Source organism: Sinocyclocheilus rhinocerous, unplaced genomic scaffold, assembly GCF_001515625.1.
Source record: "Sinocyclocheilus rhinocerous isolate Xijiao unplaced genomic scaffold, SAMN03320098_v1.1 scaffold153, whole genome shotgun sequence".
Classification (NCBI taxonomy): domain Eukaryota; kingdom Metazoa; phylum Chordata; class Actinopteri; order Cypriniformes; family Cyprinidae; genus Sinocyclocheilus; species Sinocyclocheilus rhinocerous.
The window spans coordinates 551,366-572,538 of NW_015660878.1; the positions used below are offsets into that span (position 1 = coordinate 551,366).

Genomic DNA, 21,173 nt, shown 5'->3' on the forward strand with positions numbered 1-21,173 from the left:
TACCCCAGCGACTTAAGACTGGTTTTGTGGTTCAGGGTCACATATAATAATAAAAAATATTTATTTATATTTATAATTTTTTTTTTTTACATTTATTTATAATTATTATAATGTAAAATAACCCAAAAAAATCATTCACTTCTGCTGTAATAAATTAACATTTATTAATTAAAATGTACTATGTGTCTATACAGCATGTAACAATATATAATATAATACAATATATAATTCTAAAATATAATTTATATTTATTATGGATATAAAATAATAACATAAAATACATCATCCACTTCTGTTGCATGGAAAACAAATAATTAAAATGTATTAATTTAAATGTACTGTGTCTATACAACATCTAACAATATATAATATAATTCTGCACAGATTTTTTTGTCTTTGCAGAAATTCACTCTTTTTAAAATAGCGGATGTTGTCATTCACTGCATAGCTGCATTGTTGTGGTCAGAGCAATTCCAAATAAGTGTTCCTCCAATCTCCCTACACCACCTCTAATCCAACAAGTTTCCATTAAAATGAATGTTATAACTGAAACAGGGCGCCGAAGATGTGTGTGGGAGGGAAGTGACAGCAATTTATTTGTGCTTACCTCCTCTCCCCTGCACTCTCACTTTGAATGCATTACAAATCCTGCTTTAATTTTCTCCACTCTACCACATAGACATCCAGCTATATCACTCCAATCTCTCCAAATGAAATTGGTTTTGTAGGGGTCAGAGTTCAGCGCACTGGTCTGTGTTATGATTTCCATCTAATCTGGGAGAGGACTATAAAGACCTAATCCGCCCTACCTTTTCCAGGCACTGCTGCACTCTTGAGCCTGCGTATGGGAACCTTGCAATAAGCCGAGAGGGATAACTGTTTTTCAAGTCCTATTTGTTTTGTGGATTTATGGGAAGCAAAATGTTGGATGGCTTCAACTGTGCCACAAGTAGACAGACTCCATGAGGCCAATGCTAGATTAAATGTCAACTTTGACCCAGCTTGCTGATCGGAAAGGGCCACCCAGGGGCTTCAGATGAGTTTGATTTGGTCCAGAGCAGGAATAGGGACCCCTGTGGATTTATTGCTGTGGACTGCCACCGTTTCCATGCGAAACCACGAAAGCACGAGCCCTTTCACTGAAGTTAAATGTCCACCACGTGCCTCGTTTTATTGCTTTGTTCCGCTAGATGTGATTTTATTTTAATGTGTTTCGCTTCACTGGAGTTTTTTATTAGAGTTGTTGTATTACTGTATATCTCAACTTGCACCAGCCAAATTAACGTGTTTACTTTGTCCCAAGAGTGAAATTGGCCGGACAGTCGTGCACAAGATGGATGATCACAAAGCATTAGACAAATGGCTTTGAAATACTGTGTTTGCAGAAAGCCATTATTTCGTATTCACAGTAGCAGGTGATACCATGTAGGACTGTTACAGCTAAAATGGTCAGCCGTGGAAAACACCTTGCTAACTGAGGAACACATGCTCTTAAAACACAACTACCTGCTGAGTGTGATATTATCTGTTATGGATCTGCTGGAGGAACATTTTTCCGCTGCTTACAGTACCTGCACATTCAGCTGTATTGATTTCTTCTGCTTTTTCTTTGTATATGCCTACAGTTCTGTAAGATTTGAACAGAATAGAAACAGAGAAAGCACAGCTTTCATGACAGGCCTCAATCAATTATTACAGTAGTTATGTAGAAGAAAAAGATTCTTACACAAAGTTTCCACAGGATGAACGAGTACATTTGCACCTAAATACATTCTTACGCTCATTTTACCCAGTCTATTTAAGTCCCTGAAGCAGTTGAACAAGGTTATATTAGGGTTGAATAAACTATTACCTTATGGGGCTTCATTTCTGATGAGATGACTTTCCTGAAATAGTTGTCGTGATACATCTCGTTGTCGAAAGCACTTCCACAGGCATTACGACCATATGGGTGCTTCATTTTTCCCCGCGCTCTTGTCGTTACATTCATTTTCAGAAACTATAGCCATCGCTTAATGCCAGAATTAAATCCTGCACCTGCTGACTGGACTGAATGGGACGATTGCTCCTGTACCCTGGACTTAACTTTTTCCAAAAGACATTTGTGTGGATTTCTTTTTCCTCCTCTCCCAACCATTTGATATCCTTGCTCCTTAGAGATTAACCTTTATGCCCTTAATAAACGCTCTATATTGGCATCAAAGGAACGGAGAAAATGGCGCAAGGCCGTCTGGGAAGAGGTCCGGGAGCTTCCCGAAAGAACCCAGGCCTGGGCTCTCCTAAGTGAGAAGCCGTAATCTGGGCTGAGCGTATGGAATTTACCGCTCTTCTTTGTCTTTTTAATTAAACTTGAGCACAGTTTGGAGGCTATTTGACCTTTCTCAGCCCCCTCTTTGTGAGGATTGCCATAGGTAATTTCCATGCATATATTACCTCATTTGAGCTCTTCTCTGCTTCTACTGTGTCCATGATCCATTCGGATTTACAGATTAAGCGGAGGTGCAGCTGGAGAATATCGGTCACGTATTATATCTGCTGTTCAGGGGAAATCTTGAAGATCAAGTATATCATTTTAGGGAGGCCTGACTGAGCGTTAGCAAGCAAGAGATGTGTGCTTTTAGAAGAGTTTATTAGGCCTGTATGTTGTGTTTCTGTCTTTCTAATAATCAATTTAAATTAGTTCAGTTCAGTGTTCTTTTACAAGAAGAAGCATTGCCTGGCACAGCTGTAGCCGGGGATGTGGTGCCACTGCATCCTTGGCTGGCATCTCTTCTCTGCCGGCATGCGAAAGTGTGATAACCAGCCTTGTGGCTTGACACGCCGAGATATGCAAGCCCCTCTGCAAAGCTCCCCAGAGCTTTGGCAGACACCGATCGGCTTTTGTTTCTGGGTTGTGTGCTTGGAAGCCATCCGCCATCTTGGCTCAAAACACAGCCATTTGAAAACCTTGTGGCTCATTCTCCAACCTCCTAGTGCAATCCCTCCAAAACCAACTCCTCTTTTACCTGTGATAAAGCAACAGTCCCAGTCCAGCAAACAAGAGAGGAACGGATTCCCTGCCCTGAGAGGGAGGCCAAAAAAAGAAACCCTACTTCTCTGAAGCATCGCCTTGCATGGCCTGGTAGCTTTTAAACTATTCATGGGGAATTGTGCAGAGTAACAAAGACAGCCAATGTTGTTGTAGGATCAGACGCACGCTCAAAGTTATTTTGGCTGGTGCTTTGCCATTAGGTGTAAACCCGATTTGGTATGCATCGCAATCTCATAAAACCTACACCTCCAGTTTACGGTTTTCTCCTCAAGTGCAAGTGGCATAGTCAGTAAATCTGCAAGCTCATTTTTTAAATCCCAGCTGTCTGACTGAGAAGCACATCGAAGGCTAAGATCTCAGACTTATTGTTTAAGGCGTTCTCACTCCTCGCCTTCGCACTTTCTGAACATCCAGTTATTTAGTACAGCTTTGTGGGTCCCTGGTCCAAGCAAGTTCCCTCTCTCCAGACCTGTCCACTATGCTTACACCTTTAGACTGAAGGCATCAGTCCTTTTTACAGTAATAAGTTTGCAGAGACCACAATGCCTCTCAGAAACCAACTTGAACATCAAACGCTGTCTCTCTCACATGCAAGTTTAACAACCAAACAGAACAAAGCACCACAGCACCAACTCAAACCTTGGACCTTCTCTGAAATGCTAGCTTTAAGGCTCTGTACAGGTATGTGTTACCCTCTCCCGCTCTGGAACACCTTGCCGTCTTTGCGTACGTATGACTGGCAGCTCTACGGACCTCCACAAGGCAGTCAACTCCGCTCGCCGACAGTTACACTGCAGTTTGCGAGGACAGGCTTGGCCTCAGACCCTCTGTTGCACAACCTTAGTAATGAGCCTTTTATGGAGATAAAGAAGGGGAGGATTGCAGCAGATTCTTTCATGGTAGTCAGGAAGTGGTGGGGGTTTAGTGGAGGAACCTCCAGATGGTGATTGGTCCATGTCAGCCCCACTTACAGGGGCTTGATTCGGATAGGGAGCGCAGTGCAGCAAGCCCCCTGCGCTCAACCCCTGAGCAATTTCTCAATTAGTGTGCTGCCTTGCGGAACTGTGAGACGCCGCTGGATGCTCCTCACCTCAGCCCCACAGCTCCAGGCACACAGCATCTGCCAAAATATCTCATATGATCACATGGTCAGGCTTATTTTGCTGTGGATGTTACATCAATACACATGCTTCTATCGAGAGCAGCAGACCAAAGCGTAGCCTGACTGAAAAGTGCAGCAGGCACACAATTTTTTTCCATATTGGTAAATACCTGAAGAGCACTGCTGGCAAGACATTAAATGGTTTCTCTTCTCAAAATTATTTCATTATTCTGACTATAATCAGAATGTAGTGTTCCCCTTTATATTTAGGTGTTATATCAAGTATTTTTTCTCAATGTTAATGGTGTGGGTGAAACCAGTCCGACCCAGTTGCTCTACTGTGCTTGTGTAAAATGAGATGTAAATGCAGCCGTTTTAACGCCCTGATTTATTCATGAGAGACCCAAAAGAAAGAGAAGAATGCAAATGAGGCGCTCAGGTTTGCCCTTGAACCAGACACATCCACAAACAAGTCCATCTCACCAAAAGAATTAACAACTTTATTAAATCATCTGATATAGCCCTTGTGTAAGTGTGGTGGATACTTCCTGTGTAACTATTTCAACATTACTGCTCTAGAGAAGCGGTCAACCTCACCTGAATCTTCCTATTACAAAGATCTTTAGATCTAGTTTTCTCATACATTTATCATTTTCCCTCTTCCTTTCACTTCCTTTTTTCTTTTCTCTCCTTCCTCCCTTATAACACCCTTATAATATAATCAATGCATTCCTAAAATCACAACCAACCTCTTCACTACATGCATATCTGACATGGGTACTAAATGCATAAAAAGAGAGGGTGCAGCTGCCACATTGATTATGCTGAATCATACCACTTTTCAATCTACTTTTTATCTCTAAATGCTAAAGAGGCAAAGTGCGCCAAAGTCTGTACAAGTCATCCCTATGTTTTCTCAGCCTAGCTCCTCTGCATTAGCCACGCGTGTCCTGATCAATCGCGCAAACCAGTTTGTTCCTTTATGGCAGCTCTGCCTGAGAGAGTGTCGAGCTGTTGTCCTGTGACTACTAGCACTCTGTGAACATTTTATGTTAAACACTATCACTGACTGGCTATTTAAACGTCAAGACAGAGAGAGAACAGAACTGCAGAGTCTTGTCTGTTTTTCTTTCTTTTTTTAATTGTTGTATAGCATTGACGAATTCAGAGTAAGCAAAGTCACAAGAACTAACATTATACTCTACAGTGAGATGATATGCTCACACAGACAAAAAAGTAAAAAGGAACATGATGGGCAAAGCAGGCTGTCGTAAAATTGCTAAGCATCTTCCCTCCAATCAAAGTTACTGCGGCATCCCTCCACACTATCCGTTCCAGATATTTGGATTTGATCAGACCCATGGCCTTTGTAAGCGCTCATTTAAAAAAAAAAAAGAAGCAGTCTGCTCTTGGCCTGTTCATTAGAGACCTCTCCATTGTCAGGCTTGGATAGCAAGATCATTTGCACTGATTCGCTTCTCTCTACCACCAATCTGCATAAAAAAGAAGCATCACACCGCGGGAAGTGTAGGTGCTGCTGTCCGTAACGCATTACTCTGATACCCATATGTCCCCGGCACAAAGCGACAGAGGGTTTTGATACTGAGAGGAGTGCGTATAATTAATTTGATTTTGAAAAGAGGGAGGTGGGTGGAGAGAGCGGGGTGCCGGTTAATGTATTGATCAAGAGTTCATTTGGCTTCATCTTCATTCTACTAATTACTTTACTCTGAATAATATCAAGGTGGTTTTCATTTTAACTGCCACTGGGAATTCCTGGGAGAAAAAAAAAATACATCCAATCTATTTTATCAGTGATTAAAACATTTCAATCATTGGGTCCACAAAAACACCCCTCAAGCTCAATGTGGAGCAGCATTCAGGATTCTGTCTAATTAAAATCCTACATTAAATATTTCTTAATTATCTTTTTCAGTAAAAGAAAGGAAAGGAAAATTAATCAAGTTGGTTTTGAAGACCTTTCCACAGATGGGATCTGCAAATCTAGTGCTGCAACAATATGGCGCTATTGGTTTTCTCCTTTCCTACAGTCAAAACTCTACATAGTTAAAAGTTACATTGTTTTACACATCATTTATTTAAAAACTTGATTATTCAGTCGTCTTTGCTTTGTTACTTATATAATTGTAATTTAATTAAATTTCTCTGACAGGACAGCTGAATTCAAAAATGGATAAAACTAAATGGATGCACATTCAGTATAATAGCATGTCCATCCATCATCGACAACATAAAATCTATTCAAACTCGGTAAAGCTTGTACAGTTCAAAACAACTTAAGAAATCTTTTATTGAAGCATTTGTTGCTTCAATTGTACTGACAGACTTGAAGCTTGCAGCATATGTAGGAAAAATACATGAAAAAGTTTGTAAAATAATTCAAAATAAAAAACCTATTCAAAAATAAACTGATGCAATTAAATATATATATCTATAAACATATTTAAGACACAGCCAGCGTCAAATAACCTGAAATCTTTTTTCTGAAATTATGCACTGATACATAATACCAGCTTCTTCTTTTTTTAGGACTGAATATCATGCATACATGCAATATATTATGCATGTAATACGCATGACTATATGTTTATGTAATGTCAAATTACATTTCATTATATTCTTTGGTTGAAATAAAAGAGTGTCTGAGTGTCCAGTTTCTGGCCACAAACGAGTGATTTTGATCCTTCAATAAGGCCCAAGATGTTTTTCCTTTCATCTCATTCTCCCTTTCTCACAGTTTCTCGTGTCTTGTGACATTTCAAACAGCGGCTCGAAGCAGGAGGCCTCCATATTACAAACAAATTCTCATCTGAGGAACAGATGGTTTAAGTCTTGCGTCCTCAGGAAATAAATGAAAAGATAAAGCTACAGAACAAAGAAATCCAGCGTCACTCTCGCCTCTATTTTGTGTTAAATGAGATGGCGTGGAGATGTTAAAAGCTCTGAAGGCGTCCTGTAATTGCTATGTTGTGCTTGGAAAAAAGCTTTGCCACCATTAACCTCTCCTCAATACAATTCACTTCCCATGTCTGGCAATTACGTGGCCAATAATGCTCCATTCTTGCAAATGTGTGTGTTCTTGACTTCCTGTAATTAAATTGGGCTTTTCACATGTAATCTGAAATTGCGGAGAGGTCAAAATGGGCACTTGTAATCGCCATCGATCGAATCTGAAGGTGCAAATACTTAATCCTCTATTTTTCTTCCGTGGTAAATTGTCCTGATGGAAAGGTCAGGGATTCAGCTTAAGGGGTCAGGGGTAGGACGGCATTGTTTTCTCCCTCTTTTTAATCCTTGGCAGAAAATGAGTTCTGCAAAAACGAAGAGCATACAACAAACACTATTTTTGACAGCTCTTTCAACTTCTTAAGAGCGAAGGGCATCTCTTTTTTTTTTTTTAAATAGACCCCATCTCTCAAGTAGATTATGATTTAGAGTATCAAAAAGTTGTTTTGCTCCCTCTCTAAAATGACATTCGCTCCTAGGTGATACTTCAAAGCTTTTCATGTAGCCATAACTATCATTCACCAAAGGCCACATACGCTGCAATGCATCTTTCCAGCATTTTCTATGAAGTTAGACCTTTAGAATGATCCATTTAATGTGCCGACACCTACACAATGCCCTAACGCGACAGCTCAACACGTTTATTCGGCAATGCCATAAACAACCCTAGGACGTTCTTTCAGCAATGCTTTTCTCTATTAACAAAGCAGCAGAATAAGGTTGTCAGCCCTGGTTCAAAGTGCTAAATGCATGAGTTCACAAACAGTTTGGTTATTAACAAAAGTGACTGCCTGAAATTGTCAGGTAAATCAGATAATATAGGTTAGCATGTGCATTGAGAGCAGCTTTTTCATAATTATTAGTTGGCTATTAGAATTTAGTGTTTGATAACTTCAATATTTAATTTCTGTATATTTTTCTAGTTGCTGAAGGGAACAGGTAGCTAAATATGACATTTATTATAATGGCTTTATGTTACTAAATTAAGATAGTTTTAAGGTCACTTAAATTAGAAGTTGTTATTTTTTAAAGTCTAATAAATGTTCAAATTGATAGCTCTCAATTGTACTGTAATGTTGAATGGCTACAGTCAATGGTTAAACATTAGGGGGGGAAAAAACAATTTCATAGAGAATAGTATCTGTGATACTCTCCTTCAGTCATGAAAAAGATGCCATTAAACAAATATAAAAAATTTACTGTCTTTGTTTTTTCTACATTAATTTGAAGATACATGTGAAATTATTGCAAAATAAAAGTATATTTAAAAACTTTAATGTTAGGTGGGATTAATCGCGATTAATTAAAAAAAAAAGTAAAATTTTTGGGGGGGCGCATTCCCTTCAAAAACAAACGTAATCCTCTGCGTCTTCAGCGGCTCAGATGCCGGGAGTAAATGACGACTGCTATGTTCATTATTACATCCAACAACAAAATACATAAATCGCTTAGGAGCAATTCTCGTCTACAACCACTCCAGCGTCGAAACAATGCCGGACCGATGACAGCTCACTCAGGGCGGAGCTGTGATAAAACGCTAGTGTAAATCAACTATCGTGGGAGGGGCCTTGCCCTGTGTGATGTCACACTGACAGGAATCTGAGAACGGCTTGATTTTAGATTTATCGAGATTTAAAAAAAAACACTGGGTGGATTTTTATCATTATAGGGTGGTTGTGTACACACACTGCCATTTTTTAAATTTAAGTTCAAACAACATGTAAAAGTGAATTTTGCATCCGATGATCCCTTTAAGAAACCTTTTATTGAAGCATTTGTTGCTTCAATCATATTGACAGACTTGAGGCTTGCAGTGCATGCAGGAAAAATACATGAAAACTGTGTAAAATGATTTGAAATTAAAAATTTGTACAAAAATAAACTGATGCAATTAAAAATAATTATGTATAAACATATATTTCAGAAGTAACCAGCATCAAATAACCTGAAATCCCTTTTCTTAAATTCTGCACTTTAGTTATTTGTTCATATAGACAGTATTTGTATTTGACTAGTTTATTAAATAATTTATCATTTTCAAATTTCCAGTTGTCAATTGTTAGGGAAGTTGGCCTCATAAACAATTAGTTGACTATTGTAGGAATATAAAAGTTTATTCGTTCATAAATACAGTATTCAAATTCAATTCTGATTGCTATTTTATGAACAAGACAAATCGAAAGTCATACCTGTTTGTAAGTACGGTTGTCAATCCTAAACACTATTTAATTTAGAATTTAGTGTTTGATAACTTCAATATTTAATTTCTGTATATTTTTCTAGTTGCTGAAGGGAACAGGTAGCTAAATATGACATTTATTATAATGGCTTTATGTTACTAAATTAAGATAGTTTTAAGGTCACTTAAATTAGAAGTTGTTATTTTTTAAAGTCTAATAAATGTTCAAATTGATAGCTCTCAATTGTACTGTAATGTTGAATGGCTACAGTCAATGGTTAAACATTAGGGGGGGAAAAAACAATTTCATAGAGAATAGTATCTGTGATACTCTCCTTCAGTCATGAAAAAGATGCCATTAAACAAATATAAAAAATTTACTGTCTTTGTTTTTTCTACATTAATTTGAAGATACATGTGAAATTATTGCAAAATAAAAGTATATTTAAAAACTTTAATGTTAGGTGGGATTAATCGCGATTAATTAAAAAAAAAAGTAAAATTTTTGGGGGGGCGCATTCCCTTCAAAAACAAACGTAATCCTCTGCGTCTTCAGCGGCTCAGATGCCGGGAGTAAATGACGACTGCTATGTTCATTATTACATCCAACAACAAAATACATAAATCGCTTAGGAGCAATTCTCGTCTACAACCACTCCAGCGTCGAAACAATGCCGGACCGATGACAGCTCACTCAGGGCGGAGCTGTGATAAAACGCTAGTGTAAATCAACTATCGTGGGAGGGGCCTTGCCCTGTGTGATGTCACACTGACAGGAATCTGAGAACGGCTTGATTTTAGATTTATCGAGATTTAAAAAAAAACACTGGGTGGATTTTTATCATTATAGGGTGGTTGTGTACACACACTGCCATTTTTTAAATTTAAGTTCAAACAACATGTAAAAGTGAATTTTGCATCCGATGATCCCTTTAAGAAACCTTTTATTGAAGCATTTGTTGCTTCAATCATATTGACAGACTTGAGGCTTGCAGTGCATGCAGGAAAAATACATGAAAACTGTGTAAAATGATTTGAAATTAAAAATTTGTACAAAAATAAACTGATGCAATTAAAAATAATTATGTATAAACATATATTTCAGAAGTAACCAGCATCAAATAACCTGAAATCCCTTTTCTTAAATTCTGCACTTTAGTTATTTGTTCATATAGACAGTATTTGTATTTGACTAGTTTATTAAATAATTTATCATTTTCAAATTTCCAGTTGTCAATTGTTAGGGAAGTTGGCCTCATAAACAATTAGTTGACTATTGTAGGAATATAAAAGTTTATTCGTTCATAAATACAGTATTCAAATTCAATTCTGATTGCTATTTTATGAACAAGACAAATCGAAAGTCATACCTGTTTGTAAGTACGGTTGTCAATCCTAAACACTGACTTTGTGAATGCAGCCTCTACATCAGCCGCCATTTTGTTTGCATTCAAGAACGTAAAGCTCACAACGGCGGCATTTCCATTTGGGCCAAACGGTTTTGAGATCATTCGCCTGGACACATTATGTTTTTGGATGGTCCCCTCCAGTTGAGATTAGCTTAATTAGCTGTGAAGAGCAATGACTTGTGGGACTGCGCATGTTTGGTGCAGATAATTGCAGGGCTAGTGTGGCACACCCCGGTGCCCAGCTTGCAACTGCAGGTGGGTTGGCACCGAGAAGTGCCTATCAAAGTGCACATCTGGGCCCTGCGGGGGTTGAAAACTTTCATTACACCCTCTTCAAAATACCCCTCCGAATCCCCGCACACCCCTGCCAGATTTTCTTGCTGAAAAGCCCTCCAAAGCTTTTGGACGTTTTTTTTGTATGGCGAGGGCATAATTATTTTGCGTTTCGCTGTGATTTTCACTTGAAAGAGGCTTTGCACCTTTCATCTCGGCTGTTTATTGAATACACAGATGCATGAAAATATTTGACCGCCATTGTTTTTCGGGAGTCCATTAAAGTCGGCGTTTTATCTCCTGATACGAGTCTCTACGTTATTATCTCATAATAGCGGTTTCTCGAGTCAATTCCTCAAGTTGTTGTCTTCTTAGAGAGCTGTTTACAGTAATTACCCTGTTGAGGCAGATAGAGGCAGTAACTTTCGATGTCAGAAAACAATTACCCTTTACTTTCAGGAAGAATTTCTGTGCTCGATCTCACGCCCCGGTTGTAAAAACCATCTCCGCTGCGCTTTTACCGAGCTGAGAGAGTGGAAGAGACAGAGTGAAGGGCCTAATGAGTGAATGATGTTCATGTGATGCTCATGAGTTTTAAACAATCACATGGTCTTTTCTGGGTAATTATCGCAGGTCTCTGCCTCAGCCTAAGCGGGCTGACAGGTCAGCGGAGAGCTGTTCTATCTGCCCTGCAGTGGAAAGCTGAGAGGCCCATAATTCATCATTAGGATATCAGAGTCCAGGTGCAGATTAGAACTGATTGAGCCAGCAGCCAGGCAAAGTCAGGGCACTCAAGGAGGAAAATCTTATCCCACAGACAATTCCCAGGTCACGCCCGCTGTAATTGAAATAATTTTGCCCCAAGAGTTGTTTAATCTTCGCAAATCACACGTGTAGGCGCTAGATTGAAGAAAGTACACGTTTGATAGCATCTGCCAACTGGTCCCTCCAGCTTTTTGTATAGGGTTGGGCGACTTTTCTTTTCAATCCAAATAGGATCAAAACTGAAATCTCGTTAAAGCAGAGCATTCTGCCATTTCTGAGGATAAAATGCGTAATTGCAACTATTTAACTTTAAAAATCATAATCAAATAGGCCAAAACTTCAGATTATCAGACTCTTTTTTTATTTTGCTTTTATTAACAATAATTATAGACAGTAGCGTGTAGGCACCACGCAATTGCGTGGGGCCCCCTCGGAACGTGATTTCTTCCGATGGGAGTCGAGAACCGGCATTTTTTTTGGACCGGTGCATAATTGGGTCAATTGTGACCTACCGATAAGCTTCAGGACAAACAATACTGTTATCGATACGCGCATTGTTTTATCTCCGTACTTCTGTGTTAATGGCGAATTAGAAACTGTTCTCATAAACCGATCTCAAGCTCCCATCGTCACTAAAGTTTATCATTTACATTTCTTTTTGAAGTTTGGCCAGTATTTAAACCATTCAGCACTCGTGCACTCTCCAGAGAGAGCACACTCAACAATTGCCCATTGTAAAAACAAAAATACACAGCATGATCAAACATTTAATTACATATTTTTGAAAAAAACAAAAAGTCTAAAAATTCCCCCCTCCACCACTCAAATAAAAAAAAATCCTCCCTCCCACAAAAGTCACCTAAGAGGGGAATTCACCCCATTTTCAAAAATGAAACTCAGGCCCTGAATAAATGTCTGTAAAAATCCTGATTGGAGTATCACTATAAATAATTCTACATGTTAAAAATAAGCTTTTTTTTATCATGTAGATAAAAACAGAGATAAAAAAGTCCCTCTAAATCACGAAATCACGCCCGCTCCCTGAGAAAGTCAATATTTTAATTTTCTTAAATAAAAATCGCTAGAGACGCCAGAATTCTCTATTACATTCTGTTGTGCTCCTATGCACATGATGTTCAAATATGTTGTGCTATGGTATGCTGAGGAAATCTCTCTCTCTCTCTCTCTCTTTTTGAAGGGCCTTTTTATTTTAAATGTGCTTTGTTATGTGCCTATTTCTGTTTGCTTAGAGGCATTTGTAAACTGCAGTACTAAAGTTCAGCAGTAATAAAATAACGTGACATTTTCAACATCTTTTCCCATCGTCTTTTTGCACCAAATTATAGAGAGTAGTATAGATAACTGTATCGATAAGCAGTATCTTATCGGTATCGATAAAATGTAAATGATACCCATCCCTAATGATGTTCAAATATGTTGTGCTATGGTATGCTGAGGAAATCTCTCTCTCTCTCTCTCTCTCTCTCTTTGAAGGGCCTTTTTATTTAAAAAAATGTGCTTTATGTGCCTTTTTCTGTTTGCTTGGAGGCATTTGTAAACTGCAGTAATAAAATAACTTGAAATTTTCAACAGCTTTTTACATCATTTATTTTTGCACCAAATTATAGAGAGTAGTATGGATAACTGTATCGATAAGCAGTATCGTATCGGTATCAATAAATACCCATAGATACCCATCCCTACCCCGGAATCAATCGCAAAATCCACCAAGGGCCCCCAAAACACTAAACACGCCCCTGATTATAAAGCATAATCAATCATTTGGAAACCCCAAGAAATCACTTTTTTGACATGTTTTGCCTTTTACTCCATATGTACTAGCTTTTCAGGTCATCTATATGCTAGTGTACTTCTAAAAGCTGACTATTTATTTTTAAAACCTTTTCTCTTCATCAAATTCATATTTTTCTTCAGAATTCTGATGACTCATTCTGCACTGCAGAGATTTTTGTCCAATCAGATGCTCTCTAGAATGAGAATGCCCCTCCCCCAATAACAGCTGAAACCGACTAGAAAGTAGCAAATCATGACTCACTGTTTTAAGAAACAAAAAGGCCAAAAAGTTCCTTTTTCACTAGGAAACACATCTAGGACAGAAAACTGTGCTAATCAAGCAATTTAATAGGGTCTTCTATTGTTTTAAGTTATATCAAACATAAAAAAATTGCCTATAAAAAAAAAGTAAAATAAGTCCAGATGATGCTTCTTTTTGCTACTAGGTAAGTGTTTTTCCCCCCTCACTTAGATGCTCATGACACGCATGCATTTATATGCTAATAAATAATAAAATCACTAGCAAGTTTTTAACTCAAGATCCCAAACACTTAAAGTCAATATTTGTATGCGAGGATCAATCCTCTACAACATCAATAACGCAAGCATCAATATTTAAAGCTATAACCTGACTTTTTTAGGCTCTCCAGCCCCAACTCACAGCACCCCAAACATTGACGTTAAAGTTAGCGCCGATGCTAACCGCAGACACAGCGCCGCACGGTAGCAGCGAGAGAGCCTGCTGCTCGAGACGCAACAAATCATTTGTCTGTTATTAACCCTGAGCCTGTAATTATGCAGATTGCCATAGATTTTCCCTGGGTGCCAAGACGTGAGATCCAGGGGTTGCTCTCAGCGTGGCAGGCGGACGCGCGAACGGCCGCGCATTACTGAACTTGCCACATTCATCACTGTGACTGATGGCACAGGCGGCCGGTCCCCGGGTCCCGGTGGTTAATGTAGTGGGTAATTAACTGTCATTTGCCTGGTAATAGGCCGATGATCAATGGTTTGTGAGGAAACAAATTCTAATTCGGCAGCTGATGAATGCATGCTGAGGCCAGAGCGATTGAAGTCGCAGGGGTGGCGGCGGGAGAGAGGAGCAAGATGGAGAGAGGGAGCCACTGTCAGAATTTCAAATGCTTCTGGAGGTGGCGGTGTTATCATTCTTTCTCTTTTCCTGGGAAAAAAGAGGTACAGAAAGGAGAAAGTAATACTTAATTTGTTGCCCTTGATGTTCAGAAAATACCCAAACAAATGAAGCGAAAAGAATACAGGCCTGACGTTTCAGATAAACGTTATGCTTTGCTTTGCTCAAAATCACATTATTATTATTTTTAACCTTTACAGGGCCCAGGACCCCCTACCCAGTCTCTCAGCTAGAAAGCCCAGACTAAAAAAAGCAATATTTTCTCCATTATAAATTTAATTTAAAACATTATCTACCAAGGTTGTACAGAATTCAGGCTCTGATTCAATTCAAGAGCATCGGAATGACAGGAAATAGAATTGAACTGTAACTGAATTGGAATTCCAAGACAAATGAAGTGTTCTTGCACACTGGCCCACAGAAGTTAATGTATTAAACTAAATATGAATTTATATAGGTGGCATTTCATACCTCATTCAAATGTATCTGTCTTCGAAGCTTTCCAAAACAGTTTAAAATGTGGTAACAATTTATTTTACAGTGTCCTTGTAACATGTATTTACTATAGTAGTAACAGTAAAATATGCATACTTTCAAGCAACTAACCCTAAACCAAACCCTAACCCTATAGTTAATGTTGTTCACTATTATTACTCAGTACTTAACTTTATAATTAGACTGTAACAAGGACACCTTAAAAAAGTGTAACCTTTCATTCTACTTCCTTACATTCAAACTCGAATTGCAATTCTGCATCATGTTTGCTACCTCAATTAATAATCAATTTAAATTCAGGAACTGAATTAAAATATAAAAGACATTCTTAATTCAGTTGTGAACGGTGCAGAACCCTGATTACTACACTGGATCATTACGTCGAAAATTAGAAATGAGTTAATAGTTAGAAATTAAAGGGATAGTTCACCCAAAAATGAAAATTCTGTCATCATTTACTCACCCTAATGTCGTTCCAAACCTGTATGAGTTGCTTTCTTATGTTGAACATAAAAGAAGATATTTTGAAGATTGCTGGTAATCAAACAGTTGGTGGTTGCCATTGACTTCCATAGTAGGAAAAAAAAATACTATGGAAGTCAATGGCAACCACCAACTGTTTGATTACCAGCAATCTTCAAAATATCTTCTTTTGTGTTCAACATAAGAAAGCAACTTATGAGGGTGAGAGTAAATGATGACAGAATTTTAATTTTTGGGTGAACTATCCCTTTAAATTAAAATTTAATTATCTTCTCAATGGACCACTGGTTGAAAACCCTGAGTGTAAAGGGTCCCGAAATGACACAGTTTGGACCATAACACTGTGTCTCATTTCTTTGTCTTATCTGAATCACTTGCATATTAGAGTCCTAGAGGGGTCTCGTTTGATAGGGAGTAATTTACAAGGATTTTGTCGAGCTGGATGAGAATATTGAGGTGACATAGCTCATGCATTTTCCATTGGGGCACTGTCTAATGATTACAGTAAAGCTGCACGCTTGAGCCTCGCTTCTGTGACCACTAGGATAAAGCCTTGTGGAATAATTTAATTGGTGTCTGTTTTCCTCTCATCAAATAGGTGCCATTCAGCTGTGAAAAGCCGCTGTGCACTTCCAACACCTTTTGTGTCCAATCAGGTGGTACTGATTGCGCATTCTCTTTTAACTTATGAATCCGAGCCACCATGAATTTTAATTTCACGCTGCCTCTTCAGCCTGCTAAAATATACATGCCATTTTGTCAGCCTTTATGTCGAAGGGAGTTTGATTTCCTCTATAACACTCTACAAATATTACACAGCCACTGACCATTGACTGAAAACCGGACTGAGCGATAAACTCAGTTAAACTGTTGTACGTTTTCTTCACCCTACGGAACATAAACGGGAAGACCGGTCTGCATTTGTCTCCAGACTCTCAGGTTTTTCTCTTGCAGACTGCATTTAGAGAACATGCACCTCCGAATTCATTACAAGCCATGCACGCTTAATTTGCCACCTCCCTTGAGGGCCATTAGCGTCTGCGGCATCAAACTGGCAGATCGGTGAAAGACAAGTGGCAGCTAGAGCTTCATCCGTCTTACCGCCCCTCCCCTTTTCCTGTTGGGCTGAGAAACAGAGCTCTCTGAGAGTCTCCTGTATGGAGGGACGTTGGATGCTTGTGGCACAGTTCCCTATTTTTAGCATCAGTGGGTCTTTTAATGTCTGTGGAGGTTCACCACTAGTGGTCAATATACAGTAGGTATATTATAGATATTTTATATACATACATACATACATATATATATTGTTTTATATATTTGATAAAGTTTGGGATATATATATATATATATATATATACATATTTTTTTTTTTTTAAGAAATTAATACTTTTATCAGAAAGTAGCAATACATTATTTATATTATATTACATTATAATACAAGTAATTCTACAAATAAAAGCTGTTTCTTGAGCATCAAATCGGAATATTAGAATGATTTCTGAAGGATCATGTGGCACTGAAAACTGGAGTAATGGCCGCTGAAAATTTAATAAAAAAATAAAATTAAAATAATTTATTAAAATAGAAAAAAATTCACAATATTACTGCTTTTACTATATTTTTCATCAAAAATAAATGTCTTCTCGACTTTTTATTAAAAAGCTATAATTTAAGGATGACTCAAATTTTCTTTGCTAATCAACAATATGCCACAAAAGCTGTAAATAGAGCTGAACTTGTATCAAACATTTTTTATCTAGTGTTTAATACAAGATATGAGTTCAGATACGTAAATATGCTGGCTTGCAAAACCATTTCAGTCAATTCTCAAGACTCTTTTCACACGATCTAACTCAAGTCGAAACTCAAAAATAAAGGAGTATATTAATGTGCTGTGTGAAAATATGAGCCCAGAGTAAATCTGTCAGTTTCGAAACAAGGGAATAGCTAAAACCAGCAGTCAAAATGAAGCTGCAAAACAAATTCCCCAAAGAACATGATAGTACATCAAGATACTCCACTTACATCTAGTTTCTGATGGATCACAATCCATTACATAGAAAAAATACAGTCAGTTCTTTAAATAAAAACACATCTATTGATTTCTCAGTGCAGCGCATGTAACACACAGCTAGATTCTCAGGTGAGCGCAGTCGTCTTCACTCAATGCTTTGTGTGTTTGCAAAGCACAGACCTCTGTCCTCAAATGTTCAAAGCAAAAAGGCATGACTGTCCAATTCCAGGAAAGGTATTGGTTACTTTAAATTTGCACGAGACGAGACGTTTTGAGCTCACAGCTCGCTAGAGTGGCAAACACAATACTAGTTTGATTCAACCGGATGACAAAAAAAACCTTCAAGCATCATTTTTTCATATGGATGTCATCTATCATTCATCAACTGAAATCCAGCGCGTGCATTAATGCGTATTTTCTTTTCAGAACATGCATTAATGCACCATAATAATTTTCCTTATATAAGCGAGTTATCGTACAGTGAATCTATCATCCTTTTTATATTTGCATTTAGATCTTTGATATATATAATAATTGCAAGATGCGAGTGGAAAAAATATGCCTCATCATTTCATCTCTTTCATGCTGAGGCCTTCTGGCAATGCACTTTTTCTGAAAATAGTGGAGACGTGATATCGCAAACGTGTCTATATTTAGACAGCTCAAAGAAAAAGACATAATTCCTTTAATTAAATCGACCGCACCAATCCACAGGACGAACTCTCGTTTTCTTTCTCATCTTACCTGGAAAGCTATTGGAGATATCCTTCATCGTCTCAAGGTGTGTTGACAGTAGCCTTTAATTTTGTAGGTATTCATGAGAGTACAATCTATCTGCTCGGCTCTTTTTTATTTGCCTGTGGGAAACATAGTTTCTGAAGGTTAATAAACAACCCTGCAAATCCCAGGCCCTGAGATCATTTATCAGATTGCGATCTCTTACAGAGCTGGAGAGTGGCATGCAGTTTTATCATTTTAACAACGACGGATAAAAGTGCCCGAAGAAGTCCGCCTAATAGGTTATTTTGTTATATGATTTCGTTATCAGATATTTATTTTCCCCCTTCCCCCCTTTACTCGGTCTAGGTCACGGTGGAGTAACAGCCATGAATCCCTAATGAATCCTCTCCGTAATGTCCCGCGAGCGGGCTGGAAAATAATAGGCTCGTTCCTGGGCAGCGGCTCTGTGGTGCTAACCTCACCCGGCCCGGACATCTCCATGATGTTCACATCGCACTCCACTTATGTGTTTTTGTCCAATGCACAACCTTAAATATGGTAAAAAATTATCTTTCCCATTATGGGAAATATTGAAGTAGGCTTCGTATCGATACTGTTTTTTGGTTCTATTCACAAGCTCTTTGTTCAGTTTGATTCATGTTGTTCAGTTGTACATATCTCAGCTATATAGTCCATTTTGCGTTCATATTTAATAAATTTCATATGAATTAAAATACGTTTCTCAGGAAATGCTACACAGGGAACCTTGTGACAAAAATATTTATTTAAAAAATGAATAGCAAACAGCTGCAGATATTATAATCAGTCTTGAGTAAAACACTGTAATAATTTATATAATATGATAAACTTGTGTAATAAACCCCATAAATGGGAATGGAAAAAAGATGATTCGTTTAAGGACAGACTCATATGAGTCATTTGTTTGTGAATCAGACTACATTGGTTATTTTTAAGTTTTTGATTCATTAATAAAAAGTAATTTGTTTGTGAACTGGATTACACTGGTTGATCAGTATGTTTTTGATTCACTAGTAGGAACCGGTTCCAAAGAGTCATTTGTTTGTGAACTGGACTACACTGTTTTTGATTCACTAAAAATAACTAGTTCATAGGAGTCATTTGTTTGTGAATCCAACAACACTGTTTGCTCTGTATGTCTTTGATTGAGAAATTGTTTGTGAATCGGATTACACTGGTGGCTTTGTATGTTTTTGAATTACTGAAAGAAAAAAAAATAGAGTTCATAAGAGTCTAGTGTGAACTGTACTAAGCAGGTTGCTCTTTATATTTTTAATACACTAGAACCTTTCATAAAAGTCATTTGTTTGTGAATCAGACTAAACTGGTTGCTTGGTATGTTTTTGATTCTCATAAAAGAACCGGTTTATAAAAGTCAGTTGTGAATTGTACCATACTGGTTGTTCTCTTTGATTCACTATAAAGAACTCGTTCATAAGAGTCATTTATTTATAAATCACCCCAACAATCCCATTTCAGTCGTAATGATATGGTTGATCCAATGGTTCTGACTCTAAAACGTCACATCTTTTTCAATCTGTCAGGTTGTTCGGTGTGACAGGGAACTGTGCGGCTTGCAGTAAACTCATCCCAGCATTCGAGATGGTCATGAGAGCCAAGGAGAACGTCTATCACCTGGACTGCTTTGCCTGCCAGCTGTGTAACCAGAGGTTAGTCAAATCATATTCAGTTTTTCAACATTTCGAAGTACTTAAACATATGTATCTCTGTGCAGATGTGCTGAGCCTTTTAAAACTCAAAGGCTGTCTTGAATCCAAAGCATCTTACAGTCCATTTACTACAAGGACGGTCCCGCTTAACCCCTCTATCGTGTCTTGCTCAAGGGCAAAATGGTGATAGGGAATCCCAGCAACTCTCCGGTTCATGAATCAAACCTTCTAGGGTTTGAAAAATGACCTTCGGATTAAAGCCCACCACCCTACCACTGAAAGACGGTTTGGGCAGATGTTTTCTTATCCAAATTACATCAGTGTGTTTACTACAAGTACAGTCTCCCTGGAGCAAGAAGTACATTGCTCAAGGGCAAAACAGTGATATAGGGGATAACTCTCCAGCACATGAATCGCCCTTCGGGGGTTTGAACCAGCAACCTTTGGATTGCTGGCACAGTAATATTAAAGTATTGAACCACAATCATTTGCAAATTTTAGTGATTCTTACCAATATCTCTGAACCACAAGCCCACATGTGTAACAACAAAAAAATGCCATTTAATAGACATGTTCATATCCAAAGTGGTTTATAGTATATCTCACCCTCAAGCATCATGCCTTGCTGTGATTATTAGGAACAAAATATCCCTCAAAATCACGAAATGCCCCTTCTGGGGTTTAAACAAATAACTTTCGACAGTTACAACCACTGCCGATCATGTTAGGCTTGAAAAGTAAACAAGTATTTCTATTACATTTGACTTTATTACATTTACTTTAATTCTGAATAGTAGATTATTATTGTGTTTTGAAATTCTTTTTTAACATTCCGTCACCCCGAATCTTGAAAATTTGCTCACATCCTTGAGAAGAGAATGAGAAGACCACAGCATGCTTTTACACAAATTATTCTATGGATGTTAAAACAAGAATTGTCCTAAATCTTCTTTTCATGTTAAAATGAAATTTTTTTTTTCAGTGGTTCACTATCAAAAACAGCAATTTAACACTTAAATATT

The 21,173-nt window shown here is 38.0% G+C and overlaps 1 protein-coding gene across 5 annotated transcripts in view; it reads left to right on the plus strand.

Moving 5' to 3' along the window:
* LOC107725665 (LIM domain only protein 3-like) overlaps positions 1-20,679 on the plus strand; it is a 36,965-nt gene extending 16,286 nt beyond the window's left edge. For all 5 annotated transcript variants that reach the window (XM_016535022.1, XM_016535020.1, XM_016535021.1 and 2 more), the window contains exons 3-4: positions 20,026-20,151; positions 20,217-20,679. In XM_016535022.1, the coding sequence (XP_016390508.1) occupies positions 20,026-20,151; positions 20,217-20,253 (163 nt within the window). In that variant the 3' untranslated portion in view covers positions 20,254-20,679. The remainder of the gene's footprint in view (positions 1-20,025; positions 20,152-20,216) is intronic.
* Positions 20,680-21,173: the final 494 nt, after the last annotated feature.